The sequence below is a fragment of the Anastrepha ludens genome, chromosome 2, assembly GCF_028408465.1.
Source record: "Anastrepha ludens isolate Willacy chromosome 2, idAnaLude1.1, whole genome shotgun sequence".
Lineage (NCBI taxonomy): Eukaryota > Metazoa > Arthropoda > Insecta > Diptera > Tephritidae > Anastrepha > Anastrepha ludens.
The window spans coordinates 86,581,920-86,599,924 of NC_071498.1; the positions used below are offsets into that span (position 1 = coordinate 86,581,920).

Consider the following 18,005-nt stretch of genomic DNA (forward strand, 5'->3'; position numbering starts at 1 on the left):
ATTATGTACCTGCTACCAAATATGTTGCCATATTTGACAAATTTCTATTTTATTTTGTCCTGTTTCCTCTTGCGGGCACCTTGGGAATTTTCAAAATGGCAAAAAGCAAATCGGACCCCTGTTTGAGCGCATGTAAACGACGCGGTAAAATGAATATTGTTTTGCCAAACTATGAGAAGACAGATAATGTTTAGACAGTGATGGCGGGAAATTGAGTAAGTTAGATATGTTTTGCCAGTGAATTTCGCGTTCTCCACCTGATATTCACGTCAGAGTTTTTTAACATTATCTATGGAAAGTGTAGATTTGGGTCAGTCTGCCGTGTGCACGCCCACAGCTCGTATTTATATGCGTTTGGGCCACCTATATTGATTGTTTTATCCTAATAATTTAAATTTACGAGAAGGCAATATAAGATACCGCAAACAATTTTTTTTAGCGCTGTTTCCAAAAATTATTCCTACTGTCCGATGGGATAACATCTTTAGAAAGCCTTGCACTAACAGTAGATATTTTGTCATTTCATAAGCATTAGTCGTGAGTTATTAAATATCTTGACACTTTCCGACCACCATTTTAATAAAACAAAATAGCTGAAAGATGTAACGTACAATCGACTTTCTTGGAGTCAATCCATTATTATTTGAATACTAATAAAAAAAAAACTATCCAAAATGTAATCTACATATTAGCAAAAGTCTTCAAATTTAAGAATGAATTCAAAGCGTTTGGTAGCACCAAGAAATATTTTGAATACATACACATTTGATGAACGCTCACGACCCACCATTTTATTTCATTCTAAACCAGTGCTCGCCTTTTAATAGTTCGTTTTTGTGAAATTAGCGGTAAGCGTTTTTATTTATCAAGAGGAAAAATACCTGGTTAATTTAATTAAAGACATTAACTTTTGCACCAAAATGATCAAAGCACCAGAAAATATTTATCCAGCGGGTATTAAGCTAGAGGTAAATAATATTAAAGTAATAAATTTCATCCATGTTTTGCAATATCGATTTTAGGAAGAGGAACTTTTATTTGTTTTAAAGAAATAAAATGAAAATGGCATAAACGAACTTTAATTTGGTGCCTAATTATTAATCGGTAATATCTTAATTCTGGGCAATTTAGGAACATCAGAATGGAGGAGAAGTGGAAATTGATCACCTTCGCAAAATGTTCATTGGCGGCCTGTCGGCAGTAACAACCGAAGAGTCACTTCGCGCTTTCTATAAGCAATGGGGCGATGTAGTTGACGCGATAGTAATGCGTGATCCAGCAACAAAGCGTTCCCGGGGATTTGGATTTATTACATACTCTGACACGTATATGGTTGATCGCGCACAAGCCGCACGACCACATGTAATTGACGGAAAGTGAGTTCTTTGCATATAGATATTTTACGCATATTTATAACATGAGTCATTAAATTTTTCCTTCTTTTCTACTAAAAATTCACAGGCAGGTAGATTCAAAGCGTGCTTTGCCCAAGCCTGAACTTGGAAAGCCAGAAGCTAGTACTACAGTAAAAAAAATCTTTGTTGGCGGCTTAAAAGAAAATCACGATGAACAGACTTTAACCGAACACTTTTCACAATTCGGTAATGTAGTTGGAGTTAAAATTCTAACGGATAAAACAACTGGTCGCAAACGGGGCTTTGCATTTGTAGAGTTTGATGACTATGATGCAGTGGACAAAGCAGTGTGTAAGTTTTTGTTCTACAGTTGCATATATTTTGTTTAAGTATTAATACATTTGTGGCATTTTTGTTTTTAGTGCACAAAAATCACACAATTAAATATGTTCTGGTAGATGTGAAAAAATCAGTTTACAAACAAGAGTTGGCTAAGAAACGCGCCACGCAGGCACAACAGGCAGGCGTTCCCCCAGGCGGAGCACCGCCAGCAAATGGCTACCAACAACCTGCCACGCCCTATGCCCAACAGCCAGCTTATGGATATCCACCACAAATGGGTCCACCGGCATACAATGGATGGGGAGGATATCCCCAAGCTGCGCCACCAGCTGCATACCAACAACCACCTCCAGCTGCACCTGTCGCGGGCTATGGCGCTTATACAGCTCCGCCTCAAAACGGTGGTGCTCCTGGCTGGGGTGCGCCTGCCGCTTATCCAGCACCTGCAGCTTGGCCGCAAAATGGTTACGCAGCAGCCCCACCCGCTGCTGCACCTGTCCCACCACCAGCTGCCGCACCTGCAGCTGCACCTGCCGTAAATAGTTGGAATGGTGCTGCTGCTGCTCCAACTCCAGCCGCTCCTCAAAATTTTGGTGATTACCAACAATCATACAACGGTGGCCCACAAAAAGCAGGCAGCTTACAAGGAAACAGAATGAACCCATATAGTGTGTCGTCAGCGCCTAGTTATGGTAAGCAATAAATGCTGTAGACTTTTATATATGTTTCAAACCAATTCAAACGATCATCTGCCCTTTTCCTACTTTCCTTATTCTCATTTTAAAGAAGTTTAGTTCAGTATATTAATTTTCGGGCTCTAGAAAAGTAATATTTTTGTATGAAATATAAGCTAGCTGTTTGAATGTAAACAATATTTTGATAAAAATTCTGACTGCCCACAAAGAGAAATATAAACAATTCGACTTATCCCTCGTGGTATTCCAATGTGGATGTTGCACATAATTGATACTTATACGAATAACACATGGACAGTATTTCCGTTTTAGCATATATTGTATATTTGTATTTTAATTGCAGTATTAATATTCCAGAAAACATAGTTCCTTATTTGTTTTGGATATGCATATACTTAATTATCACTATTTCAATTCATTCATATTTTCTGTATAAAATTGCAAGGGAGTAGTAGTTCCCTTTAAAACTAATTAACAGTTGAATGCTAATACTAGCATTTTTTGTGCCATCAGTTGTGTGTATCTATGACAAAATTTTCTCGGTCATAAATTCTATAAATATTGAAAAAAAGAAACGTTCTTCACAGGGTCAGCCGCTTCTGCCGGTTACCTGAATACGTCGAAATCGGCGGGCATGTGTTCATCTGTAAACTCTGCTTATAAAACACAGACAAAGCACTTATACTAGACTATAGAAATAAAGCGGATTAAACCAACCATTATGTACAATATAAAGCTATTCAGTAAGAAAATTGACTTAAAAAAACGGAAGGGGGAAATACTTCAAAATTATATATGAATGCGTGTTGCCACAGGTACGTTGCTATGTAGTATTTTCACATTCGATTTGCTTATCTCACATTAGTAGGAAGCTAGTTGATTTTAAAGTGCGTTAAGGTGTATATATGTCTGTATTACATGTGAACTTATAAAAATGACAAACAACTAATTCTAAATTAAATAAATTAATAATTGGCGCGTACACTTCTGTTAGGTGTTTCGCTAATCTCCTACTCCTATTTGTGGTGGTCGTCTTGATGTTGTTCCACAAATGGAGGGACCTACAGTTTTAAGCCGTCTTCGAACGGCAAATGGTTTTTTATGAGAAGCTTTTTCATGGCAGATATATACACGGAGGTTTGCCATTGCCTGTCGAGGGGCAACCGCAATTATAAAAAACGTTTTCTATCATTTGGTGTTTCAAGCACGGAGACTCGAACTTGTGCACTTCCGAATTTTAAATTAAGTCGCAGAAATAAATGAACTCAAACTTGCTGTTCAAATACAACATTAATTGAATGACTCGGAACCACTTGCCCTGATTTAGTTGTGGTTTTGTGGTTGTATCAGCATAAACATTCCCCATCCTTCGTGGGAACGATTTAGCTGAAATAGGTATTTGCTATTGCTTGAACTCAATGCTTTCGGTACTATATTTTAAATAAATTGATGAGCGCAAAGGTTTGCAGGAGGTTTCCGAAAAATATTTTGAATAACTCATTTCAATAATAAGACTTAAATATTCGATTAAAAGCAGAGTTATATATATTGCAGTCCGAAAATAGTTTAATGAGGCAGGATTGAAACTAAAATATTGTTTACTACTAATTTTTTGTTTTATAGAGTTGTTTAAATATAGAATACATCTTTTGAGGCAGACAATTGTGTGAACGTGTTTATTGAACATAATAATTATTGTTTGTTATTATTATATACTATGTTCCTGTTGGTAATTTGGCTTATTATTATTTCCATATTTGTTTTATATGTCTTGTAATCCTTGACCTTCAAAAATTAAAACATCTATTTATGCATATGAATATTAATATTTACTACTACTATAAATTATACAATATATCTTTCTTTATTTCCCATATAGGCATTTAAGATGTATGCTTATACATAAAATTAAAGTACTACTACATAAATAACCAGAATTATTTTAAGAGAAACAAGTAAAAAAATTCAAACCAACCCAAATCCAACCCCATGAAAGAAAGATTTACATAAAATGCACTACGTACATTACATAGAGCAATACAAAGAACAAAACGTAAAAACGCACTTCATTAAGGATGAATATCGATATTTATAGTTTCAATATATGTATGAATCTATGTATTTTTAAACTATAATTTAAATAATCCATATGCTGGTATATACACATTAATATGTAGCGTACAGCAATAATATAGTAGATCACTTAATTAGATGATGATTCTTAATATCGGATAAAGTTTTGCCCATACACATTACCAGCGTGCTTACATTTTGACATAACAAATAACAAAACAAAAATGTGAAATAGCGCAGTGCAAAGAAAAAACCAAATTAGATTCCCAGCGAAACACGGATCAAAAATGCCTGCTGCAATAAGAAACTCACCAGCATTCAATCACATATACAGACATTGATCAATATGATAAGAAGCTTAACATATATAAATTATCGGCACAGCTGCAAAAGCGCTTCAGAGCTAGCATGAAACTCTAAAAAGAACGGCAATGGTTATTGCTATTTGTTATATTTATCTTTGCAATTGAAAATTGAAGGATTTTGTTTTATTTAATTTTGCTTTTGTTTTTTCTTTATATATAAAACAAGAGAAGTGAACTGTTTGCTTAACATCCATGACATTAAACTTTTTGCTTAAAACAACACCAATTTCCTTCTATTTTGTGGCACTTAACTCATAGAACAGCTGAGTGTGTGTTTTTTTCTTTTGAATTAGAACTTAAAATATTGAAAATTATTAAATGTTTCTAAACGTTGCAAAATTAAACAAAAACAAAAAATTTCAAACAAAAAATAAAAACAAACATTTTTTACTATAATGATAATTAAATAAGTGTGTTACAATATATATTGTATTTAGTAGTAATATGTATAAATACATTTATAATACTTGCGATTAAAAGCTGAATTACAAATAAAGTATACTATGCAATACATTTCTATGGTATATAAGTTTTATTGCATTTTTTACTTAACTCCTTATTTTCTCTTTAAGTACAGGTATGGATATCTAACAACTATGTATACGATATTATTGATATATAAATTCGTATAACATATTGGTATTGCAGCCCTCTTATTTCTACTTATGAACTTGTATAACAATGTATGTTACAATGAATTATTAAAAAAAGAAGCATGAGGCATTGAGTTATGTACAGTTATTAAGATGTAATATTTTGAAAGTACGAACTTTAATTTGCCATTTCATCAAATTAGTTTGTTAAAATTCCGGTGTTTAAATATAAATTTTGTTCTGCTGGAGTTGCAAATTTAGGAATTGCGCTCGTTTCCTGGGGGTTACCAATACAACAAGAGAGTTTTTACTCGATTCCGTGGAGATGTTAAAATATTGTTTGTTCCGCTACCTTTATAAAATGAAAGAAAAGAAGCATATCCCATTCAGATGTCAGTGTGACTATATGAAGATTATTTTGACCGCTCCCTGTCTATATACGAAAATAGTCGTAGGTTTTAAGATTAACCAGTTGCTGTGAGTCGGGGCTTTTTTTGTTTTGTAGATATGCATAAATCCGTGTTGTTCCGGTTTCTTCGAAGAGACACGAGTGCGCAGGCTCTGGAAATCTAATAAAGTTTAATGTGTTCTATCAGATATCGTTATATATAGTTCCTATGTTTTTAACATTAAAGCAATTCCTCGATTAATAATCGTTACCCTGTATTATTTCGGTTTGTGAAAATTTGTATAATCTGCACTTCCTCTCACAATATGCATATATTTTTTGAGAAATCCTACTGATACTAATTTAGGTTCAAGGAAAACGTATTTAACAGTGTCATTGAATTTGAAAACGATCTTAAACGAAACATATGACACTGTAACGTATATGGAATAACGTCAAGTGAAATACAACTCTTACCCATTTAATTCGTTTGTTTATGTTTTTTGATATTATTGTCCATTAAAAAAGACCGCACTAAGTTTTCATTCATTCTTTGGGTTCCTTACTGCTAATATAATAAGGTAGAATATGCATATAATACTCGTATAGTAACAGAGGGTCTATACAAATTATATTTTGTTTAATATATTTTACATCGATGTGTAGCGATTTTTGCCTTAGTTTACGTTTAAATTTCTTTTATCTTCAATTACACCCATAAATGTGTTGGGGTGTATATAATATATTTTAACATTTTATTATCGATGCAACATTACGTTAACTTTTGTCCTTTCAGGTATTTGAGGTATACAACTTAGCGTGTGTATGTTACTGAAACAATATATTCTCTACAATACTTTTATTCGCACTGCTACTGATATGCCGCTATAACATACTCGTACTACCAAATCTATGTTGTGTATATATTGCTTTGTATCTTGCTACTATATACTACATACATATGTATATTCATTATAACATATCGCATATACACCTATGTACATATATATGACTAAGTATGTACGTACTTGATCTACTAAGTAAGTAAAATAAAGCGTAAGTAAGTGTACATATTTATTGTAAAGTTTATGCCCATACGCCTATGTGCATACATATATACATACGTATCGGTGGTAAAATGTATGTATTTATGTAAATGGAACGATCCTAACCTATTTTTGTTTTATTTCTTAGGATCGTTTTCTCATCCCACCAATAAAGAGAGCTTTACTAGAAGAGATTATACGAGGTTATCCCTAACCTTACAATGCCCTTGAAGTATTTTTGTTTTCTGTACGGCCTGACAAAGATGGATTTGCTAGTTCCGAAATTACCGAAAGTAAAAATTTACCATTTTGTTCAACTGCGCTCGAGATTGGTAATGGCACAAATTTTAACAAGCTTTTCAGAGAAAGAAAATTCGGCCTTATTGTGGATTCGATGTGAACAAATCGATTCCATAAATTTCACTAAAAAAACCCAAAAGGATATTCTTTTCTCAAAAGTTCTGCCATATGCTCTCAGATCATATGTTCTTATGATAGATAATTTTTGCTGGCTAAAATTTCTCCCGCGCAAAATTAATTGTCACCAAATTTATGGGTGATGGATAATTTTTGGCGCGAATGAACGCTTTCAAAAATTAAGAATAACTAGAAGAATTAAGAATTATCGAAAACGATTTATTATGAGAAAGTGGAAACAGCAAATTAACTCTTTGTAATGCATGCACCATTTTTGCTAAAGCTCAACATCTTTTGCAATGAAAGTGTCGTAAATATGAAAATATTTAAAAGTATCTGAAAATCGGATTTGTTTTAGTAATTATTGTAATTTTAATATACGCATCTATATGTGGCAATGCATTCTTAAGGAAAATTACATACTATTAAAATGAATCACATTCATTTATAAAACCGGTTTGGTAAAATTCCAGTTTTTATTTGACCAATGTTTTTAAGCATTTAATTCGTTTTTCGAATTCTTAATTCTAAAGTATCGAGTATATTTATAAAAAAAAATGTTTGGATTCTTTCTTCATAAATTTTACTTTTTTTTAGTGCTGTATCATGATTCAATTATTAAAGGTTTGCTCACTTCTGACATTTCAAGGCATACAAGAGGTTGCATTTAAGGTGAAGAAAGTATTTTTTTACTTACATGGAAAGAAACTTGGAAGGGTGTAAAAAAAAATTTTTATTAATTTTGAATGTATGTAGCATATTTTATGGACAATATAAATATATGTATTTCGTATATAAATAAATATATGGGACAAGTAGAAACTATTAGCGAAAAATTCCAAGCCTGATATTAAAATAAAAAATTGCTTTACATAATTCAAGAAAATATTTTGTGAATTAATTTTTTTTAAATTTAAAATGCGAAGTTTCGCCAATATGAAGCTGTTATGTACATACCTAAGCAAAATAGGGTCATAATGAATTATTTCATGGATGAAATGAATTCATCATAAATTTAGTTGACTAAAAACAAACTAGGAACATATTTATACCTTACTTTACTACGCTGTGCCCACACAAGTTTGGAGTTTTGACATCTAAGTCGCGATTATTCTTACTCTACTAACTACATTCCTGTTTTGAAAAAGGCACGGGCGTCTTCCAAAACGTATGTATACAATGTAAAAGTATCGCATCCATACTGTATAAATACAGTATCTATACATTGCATCAGTAAAATATTGATACTTTGTAAAGTTATGCATTGCAATCCCATTGACGTTTTGGAACATTGTATTTACTTTGAATATTATTAGAATATTAAAAATTAAATATTAAATAAAATTATCTTATAATGATAAAAACATATTAATTAAAACTTACCTTTCTTCGTTTTACGCCATTTTCTCCTTTGTAGTTGAACATATATTGCATATTGCTTTTTTTAATGATGCCTTGGTTGTTGCGTAGCGAGAACATCAACGATACTTTTAGTAACACGAGACATCGTCAAAGATTTCAAGGTTGCGTATAGGAACATGATACTTTGTTCCAACACAAAGCAACAGGCGTTCATTCACCCAAACAAGTTCCGTCAATCCCAACTTTCTTATAATGAAGCCTAGAATGTTATCGATAGCGTCGGGACTATCTAATTAGTATTTCTGTTGTAACTCTTTATGAAATGCTAGCGCTTTGCAAAACATGAGCTCCTTCAAAATCACATCAAAAGAAATACAGTTTTTTAAATTCTCCATTAATGTATCGATCTCGGACTCTATCATGTCCTGACTTAAACGGCATGTCAGGATGTATTCCATGTCATTGATAGTCGTGGACAAACCGATACAACCTCTTGAGGGAGTTATTGCTCGCAAGCACATCCTTTTTAAAAATGAAAAGTGTTTTCTACAAAGTTTACTTTTCTTCCACTTTTATTAAAGATTTCTGAAACTAACAACTCACTGTTTTGCTAAGGGAACTGATTTGTCAAGAGGGAACGAGAAAGCTGCTTACTGAGCACACCTTTTATTATTGAATTATGATGCGGTATTTCCTTTCCATTAAAGGGCGTGTTTAGTATACTTTTTAAAATAATTTATTAAGGAAAGTTATATAAGTGGGTACTTATACAAGAATGTGCGTTATACCTAAGGTGTGAGAAGAGGATTTATTTTAAAGAAAAACGGTAAGATTTTTTTACAAACATCTTCCTTTGAATGCCTACACTTACGCGCATGAGAAAAAGAGAGAACAAATTTAAGGCTGGTGCATTCCAGTTAAATTTACATATATTATTATTATTATTATACTATGTGTTTTTACTACTGAACAAAAGAAAAAGTTTACACATCTCTTTGGTTGAAATACTAAATTTTCTAATTTAGAGATGCAAATTTCATATTCTTACCCCTTAAGTAATTAAAAAAACAGGTGTGTTCGTCGCAACCAATAAGCCAATATTGTGTTCCTATTAGTTTTTTGATGACTTTTTGCTGATACTAGGCTAATTAGCTACCGCAATATTGCAGAAATTATTTCTCGCCGAACGCATTGTTTCAAAATATGGAAATAAGGACCAAAAACTTCGCTTCCGCAGTGAAAAGTTTTATATTGTGCTTGATTAGCCAGTGATGAACCTCAGATTGTCAACATTTTACTGGCGTGACGTTGTTATTGTTGCAGACATTATAGTACAGAGCGTGATGTTATCTCATAAAAAGTAACAATGCCACAATTATTACATTTCGAACACTCTGAAAATAAATCCGTTCGGTATCCTTTTCGTTTTTAAACAGAATTTAGACGCCGAAGCCTGTCTCTTACAAATTCCCTCATAAGGTTTATGAATATTTTCGTTCATTCTTTATGTCGTTAATTTTAAGATAGTTTAAAAATTGCTCAAAAGTTCCAATAGGATAAATATCACGTCTTTCAGGTTTTCAAATATTTTGTGCAGATATACAATATCCAAAGCCTTGTTTCGCTTTTGAAAATTAACTTTATATGGGTGGTCTACGTGGTTATTTGCCGATTTCGCCACATTTAACAAAGAGTTTCATTGAAGTGTACTAATTTTTGCACAAGCTAAATCGACTCCTTTCGTCATTGCGAGCATTTTGGTATATATAAATCTATATGTTTATATCAATCTGGATGTCCTTTATGCTCTTACATAAAACCGTTATGTGAACAAAGTGAAGTAAAAAGATTGCTGGTATTCTTTTTATTATACTGTAAGAACGACAACTCCACTCCAGTCTTTGGTCATATAGAAATCTGGATCTTCCCATAATGTTGACGTGGATATAGTGGAATCATGTGAACGAGAGAGTTAGCCGGATTCCATATAAACTAATAACTGTAACTAAAAACTCGGTAAAAAATATATAAATTAAAAAGAGCCGATTAGATAGGTGTAGTGTATAGTTTTTCCTTCTCCTCGGTTGTAAAAAGAATTAAATAAAAATTGGAATATATCGTCCCCTTAGTATTAAAATAGCCTATAAATTTTTTGATGTTTTGAGAAAATGAATTTCAAACTTTTTGCCGAAAGTAGCTCTCACTCAAATTTCGTTATGTCTGTAAATATTTATTATTTTTTGACTGACGTTTTGACCCACTTTGTGGAACTAGAATTTGAGAAAATTTTGACCACATATAAAATCGACGATGGAGAATCCAAAAATTCAATAAAAAAATAATAGCCTATGAGCACATAGGCTATTGTTATACTAAAGGGACGATATGTACATTCATTGTGAAGAAGATTCTCTTGATTTGAGTCAATCATGCTTTATAGTAAAATCATTGCGTAGTTGAACATTATACATATATAAATTTACATCTACGTAACGCTATACATCGATTTCATTCTTATTTATAAATATATTACATACTATTAATTACTATAACCAAGACTTTATTAAAAAATCGTGATTATCTACATTTGTGTTTTTATATGTATGTATAACCGCCTTAATGGATCATCTAAATTACGGCGATCTAATTAGAAATGTTTTATTGGAAAAATACCATTACTATTTAACAATAAAACAGGGACAGGGAGATTTCACAATAAAGTTATGCATTGTAAGGAAGTGACTGTGATTTGATAAACTTTTAAGTAAAATATTTTTAATTAAATTAAATTTAATAAAAGCTAAAACGCAAAAATGTTAGAGAAATTGGAAAATTCGATTTTGGTATACGTAACTCAATCATTAAGGAATCTCCCTGCGGTGAAACCTCTATATGGCAAAGTTCAAGGGTCAAGTCAATTATTTCGTTTACGTAACTCAATCATTAAGGAATCTCCCTGCGGTGAAACCTCTATATGGCAAAGTTCAAGGGTCAAGTCAATTATTTCGTTATATTCATAGGTAAATATGTACATATATCATCAAAAACCAAATACAGCTAAATAAAAGTGTAAAAAAAACACTAAATTTTTATTTATTTTTTAATAAAGATTTGTGAATCCATTCATAATTCCTTATATAGGGGCATGAGCTTTGCTGCTGCGTACAGTGCTTCTTTTCATTTATTTGTTTCTCATTTAATTAAATTCTTTTAAATGAAAATATAGTTCATTCTCTTATAAAAACCATATAAATCCAGGTTTAAACTTTGTGCAAATTACAAAAAAATATGAATTTTGGTTGCTTAAAAATCGCGCTGATTTAAAAACAATTTTTTTTGTTGGCGGTTTTGTGCATGTTTTCCATATTACGAATGCTCGGTATTTCTTTTATTTGAGGGGGAAAAACATCCACCAGGGTTTTTCGGTATAAGGACATCCTTCATATAGAGGTTTCACCTTATATTAGTTACGTAGAAATCCATCCAACTCATTTTTATGGATATACATACATATTTATGCTCACCAAGGCAGCTTGTATGTTATTCCAAATTTAAATGTTACATTACATCGTAATTTTTAAACCAATAAACATATTTATTTTAATGTTTCTCTTTAAGCGTCCCACACGCCAAGTAATGAAACACATCAATCGTAGTTTTCGGTAGGAAAATCTTGTTCGACTGAAAGCACGTAGCCTGCAAGGGTCATTGAGGATTTGCGTTATTAAATGATTGCCTGGAACGCAAGGGTGTATTTTCCATCAAGGTGCATCAAGGCTTTTCGAATGAATTCTGCGAAGTTGTACGTTACGACGAGGTTTGTTAAAGCGGTGATATGTTACAGCCAACAGAGAATATGGTAAGTAGAGAGTAATTTTCATTGGGCTTTCAGCGGCATCTATCTAATCAATTGACCTAAGATGGTTTACAAAATAGAAATACAGTTGTGAAAAATTTGATTAAATAAATCATATAATTATGCTTACAGCACAACTATACCGTGTTTTCTTGTGTTTGTGGAAGTAAAAATTGTAACTAGGTTTTACAGCAAAGCTTTACTTAAAATATGTACTATCAGTATTATTATTAATATTAAGCATTCAAAACTTTTCCCAAAGCAGGTCAATCCAAGTGCGGCCGCCGTAGCCGAATGGGTTAGTGCGTGATTCTTCTTCTTCTTAATTGGCGCGATAACCGCTTACGCGATTTTGACCGAGCTTAACAAAGCGCACCAGTCGTTTCTTTCTCGGGCTAACCGGCGCCAATTGGACACACCAAGTGAAGCCAAGTCCTTCTCCACCTGATCTTTCCAACGCAGAGGAGGCCTCCCTCTTCCTCTGCTACCACCAGCTGGTACCGCATCGAATACTTTCAAAGCCGGAGCGTTTGTATCCATTCGGACGACATGACCCAGTCCAATAATCTTACGCAGAATCTTTCTCTCGAACACTCCAAGCGTCGCTTCATCGGATGTTGTCATCGTCCAAGCTTCTGCGCCATACGTTAGGACGGGCATGATGAGAGTCTTGTAGAGTGTTAGTTTTGTTCGTCGAGAGAGGACTTTACTGCTCAGTTGCCTACTTAGTCCAAAGTAGCACTTGTTGGCAAGAGAGATTCTACGTTGGATTTCATGGCTGACATTGTTATCGGTGTTAATGCTGGTTCCTAAATAAACGAAGTCTTTTACAACCTCGAAATTATAACTGTCTACAGTGACGTGGGTGCCGATACGCGAGTGCGCCGACTGTTTGTTTGAAGACAGGAGGTACTTCGTTTTGTCCTCGTTCACCACCAAACCCATTCGCTTTGCCTCTTTATCCAATTTGGAGAAGGCAGTACTAACAGCGCGGTTGTTAAGGCCGATGATATAGATATCATCGGCATACGCCAACAATTGTACGCTCTTATAAAATATTGTGCCTGAGCGATTAAATTCTGCGGCTCGTACGATGCTCTCCAACATCAGGTTAAAGAAGTCACACGACAGCGAGTTACCCTGTCTGAAACCTCGTTTGGTATCAAACGGCTCGGAGAGGTCCTTCCCAATTCTGACGGCGCTGCTGGTGTTGAGCAACGTCATCTTACATAGCCGTATTAGTTTTGCGAGGATACCAAATTCAGTCATAGCGGCATACAGGTAACTCCTTTCCGTACTGTCGAATGCAGCTTTGAAGTCGACGAAAAGATGGTGTGTGTCGATTCTCCTTTCATGGGTCTTTTCCAAGATTTGGCGTATTGTGAATATTTGGTCGATGGTAGACTTTCGAGGTCTGAAGCCACACTGATAAGGTCCAATCAGTTGACGGTGGGCTTCAGCCTTTCACACAGTACGCTCGCTAGAACCTTATAGGCGATATTTAGAAGACTAATCCCGCGGTAATTGGCACAAATTGCAGGATCGCCCTTCTTATGAACTGGGCAGAGCACACTTAAATTCCAATCGGCAGGCATGCTTTCATCCGACCATATTTTGCATAGGAGCTGATGCATGCACCTTACCGGCTCCTCGCCGCCATGTTTGAATAGCTGAGCCGGCAGTCCGTCGGCGCCCGCGGCTTTGTTGTTCTTTAGCCGTGATATTGCTATTCTCACCTCGTCATGGTCGGGTAACGGAACGACAATTCCGTCATCAACGATTGGGGTATCGGGATCTTCACATTCTCTATGACATGCGCAGCTGTCACTGTTTAACAGGCTCGAGAAGTGTTCCCTCCATAATTTAAGATTGCTCTGTACGTCAGTCACCAGATAGCCGTCTTTGTTCTTACAGGAAAACGCCCCGGTCTTAAAACCTTCTGTAAGCCGCCGAACTTTCTGGTAGAATTTTCGGGCGTTGTACGTAGGGAACGAGAAATGTTGCTCCATTGCTCGCGCATGCCGGTTTGTTGGGCAGTGCTCTCCGAGAGCAGGAGTGAGAGTCGAGTGGCGAATCTTCTGGCTGTCTGTTGTCATTGCAGCTTTTCGATGTCGAACATTCTATGCGTAGGTAGACGTACGTTTTTTACTGCACAGAGGCGGGTGCGCAGTTTGGCTGTAACAAGGTAATGATCCGAGTTGATGTTGGGTCCTCGGATCGTACGTACATCTAATACACTAGAAGCGTGTCTTCCATCTATCACAACATGATCGATCTGGTTTCGCGTTTTTCGATCAGGAGACAGCCAGGTAGCTTGGTGTATCTTTTTATGCTGGAATCTGCAGCCTACCATGTTTCGGGCCCCGGCGAAGTCGATCAGCCTCTGTCCGTTACCGGATGTTTAGTTGTGCAGGCTGAATTTTCCGACTGTGGGACCAAAAATTCCCTCCTTGCCCACCCTGGCGTTGAAGTCGCCAAGCACGATTTTTACCATTCGGAATTCACAGAGAAAACGTTGGTTCGAATCTCGGTGAAAGTAAAATTAATAAATAAAAAAAAAATCATTTTTCTAATAGCGGTCGCCCCTCGGCAGGCAATGGCAAACCTCCGAGTGTATTTCTGCCATGGAAAAGCTCCTCATAAAAATATCTGCCGTTCGGAATCGGCTTGAAACTGTAGGTCCCTCCATTTGTGGAACAACATCAAGACGCACACCACAAATAGGAGGAGGAGCTCGGCCAAACACCCAAAAAGGGTGTACGCGCCAATTATATATATATATGTATATAGGTCAAGTCCAAAGTAAAGCAAGTTTGTGAGTAAGATTATGGCAGAGACGCTTTAAGAGGCATAAGGTGCTCTAGTCAAATCAATCCCCATTAAATTCATTTAGGTCGGAGTTTGTTATCAACAAAAATATCTAACTGCGGACATTTTATGTAGTTGTAGTAGGAAAGTGGCTACAGAGCCGGGTACCACAGATTTATGAATGCATTCGTTTGAAAGTTGTATTTGCAATACTATTCTTATTATTTTGTACGTCTGTTCCGTTCTTGTCAATATTATAAATCACTTCCGAATCGCAGTCACGCACCAACCATTCGGTCAATAATCTATAGGGAGGGTATATTTAGGTAAGTAACAAAAAAATAATGAAATAAAGCCGTACTCTGCTATTTTTCGCATCAAAATGGATGGGGCGTAAATACATACGAGCGGAGTTAACCTTGCTAGATGTTTTATAAAATAATTAAATATTATTCAATTACTCATCGCTATGATACCTGAATACAATTAAGGCAATGGCGGAAGATTGTTCTTCTCACTTTTTTCTTATACGTTAAGCAATCACGACACACGCTCCACATCGCGACGTGTTTCTCCTCCGTAGAAAAAATTTGTCGATCAAGAAATCATCATTCCATAAATAGTTTCACTTCAAAATAATTTCCTAATTTTTTCCTCGTAAATATTTATATACATACATATGTATGTAGTATTTAGTACAAGTACATTTATTTAACAAACGTTACTGTAACAGCACAAAACAACAGAAATGTTTTTGATGAGCGCCAGCCATAAATATTGCCATTTATGATCGCATGGCAATTCATGCCTCGAGATAATCAAATAAAACCATAGTAAGTTGTACGATACAGGGTTCACCGATTCAAACAAGGTTTCTTCGCTAAGGCGTTAGCCCTCGATCGGGGAAAATCCAAGTAGGCAGAACCGATTGTCATATGGATGGAAATTATAATGATACATAATTCAAAATTACCGACGAGATGTAGACACAATGTGCTCAAGCTCTAATAATTGTGGCAGCGTTACTTTTTATGAGATAACATCACGTTCTGTTACATAAATTCTGCAACACTGATTACGTCACACGTTTAGTCAGTTAAAAGTTGCTCGGATGCTCGTCATGCGCAATATAAAAGTTTTCACAGCGGAGTTGCAATGGAGTTCTCCGTGAATTGGAAGCAACAGGCGGCGATGCAAAATATGTTGCAAAACTCAAAAAACACGAGAAAACTTCAGGAAGCGCTCATTGACCAGGACCCTTCAAAATCAAAGAGGACCCTTGCGAGTGAGCTTAATGTTTCTTATTCATAAAGATCTTCGGTATAAATCCAATTCGGTTACAGTGGCCGCCATATTCCCTCAGTAAATCCAAAAGTTTTGTTTGGTAAAATGCATTTACATATGTGTTTTTAGTTTATATTTTTCCCTTTGGCTATACTAATCCGAGAACTTTATCTTGTTTGCTGCAGTTAGCTGGTACAGGGGGTGTACATAGATCTGTATGCATGCTGGCTAGGGTGGAGAGGCTAAACTAACCTCAAATGAGTTCATGAGTCGCCCGACGGAGAGCTATGCAAACAAGTAATTAGTCAGCTTTGTATCGGATTAAAACAGCCTCGCTCATTTGCCCGGTATTTGTAAAGCTTTGCCGCAATAGGGATGGTGATAATATCATCACAGAAGCTTTCGAAGATTGTTTTATGGTCGTGTATTCCTTTCTGCACCCAGTTTGTGGTTTTATTAAATTGTCGCCTGCGTACAGCTTTTCGACACACTGAGAGTTACTTCGCGCACCTCATGGTTTGGCCCCACGGGCACATGCAGCCGAAGGTCTTACCTTCTTTCTATTGTCTCTGATGAGCATTAATTTAAATGTTTTCCAATAATTTTCCCCAAAGATTCGATTTGTTTTTCGTAGTGCAGGTATGTAAATCTATCTACCGCGCTTGCGCCACTTGTCAAAATTCCATATTACAGGGATGATAACCCTTAGAATACTTTCGGTGCAGATAGAACACAGGGGACACCGACAAATCACGGTTTTACACATTTTATCACATTAAAACCCAGAATGTCGTCTTGCTCCTTACCATATATTGCACATGTATAGCCTGAAAGTATGCATTGAAAAATTAGAAAACACATAGCTATACCTATAACGTCCTATTTTTTACGTGACATACTTATTCAATATTTTTTTGGTAGAACATTTTTCTCAAAACGGTTTGATCACGTCATAAGGTGGGCGCTTCGACTAGTACTTTATAAACCTCACAACATACGGCTCAAAAACATAGAGAATGACAATATCTATTGGTAAATACAACTGAAGGAAAGATAAGTCGGGTCCGAATGGCGACACTATGTATATAGAAATGGATTAAAAAAGGAATACTAGATTACGATTCCAAAACTTATTTTTAGTTTAAGTAATACATCCGCCGTATGTTGGCGGGCATCGTACGAGCCGTAGAACTTAATCGCTCAGGCACAATATTTTATAAGAGCGTACAATTGTTGGCGTATGTCGATGATATCGATATCATCGGCCTTAACCACCGTGCTGTTAGTTCTGCCTTCTCCAAACTGGATAAAGAGACAAAGCGAATGGGTTTGGTGGTGAACGAGGACAAAACGAAGTACCTCCTGTCTTCAAACAAACAGTCGACGCACTCGCGTATCGGCACCCACGTCACTGTAGACAG

General features: G+C 35.4%; 1 protein-coding gene across 9 annotated transcripts; it reads left to right on the plus strand.

The window, feature by feature from the left end:
* The first annotated feature begins 786 nt into the window (after positions 1 to 786).
* Positions 787 to 12,629, plus strand: LOC128854720 (ribonucleoprotein RB97D-like). 9 transcript variants are annotated; one of them, XR_008453635.1, is made up of 7 exons: positions 787 to 968; positions 1,132 to 1,376; positions 1,462 to 1,706; positions 1,778 to 2,389; positions 2,965 to 3,207; positions 6,608 to 6,851; positions 12,255 to 12,629. XR_008453635.1 is itself a non-coding variant. In XM_054089029.1 (5 exons), the coding sequence occupies exons 1-5, from the start codon at positions 921 to 923 to the stop codon at positions 12,290 to 12,292; spliced, it is 1,188 nt and encodes a 395-aa protein (XP_053945004.1). In that variant the 5' UTR covers positions 787 to 920; the 3' UTR covers positions 12,293 to 12,629. The 9 variants fall into 9 exon arrangements, 3 of the variants coding, with proteins under 3 accessions (XP_053945004.1, XP_053945002.1, XP_053945005.1); XR_008453636.1 differs by lacking the exon at positions 6,608 to 6,851; XR_008453638.1 differs by lacking the exons at positions 2,965 to 3,207; positions 6,608 to 6,851; positions 12,255 to 12,629 and adding exons at positions 7,006 to 7,189; positions 7,872 to 8,160.
* Positions 12,630 to 18,005: the final 5,376 nt, after the last annotated feature.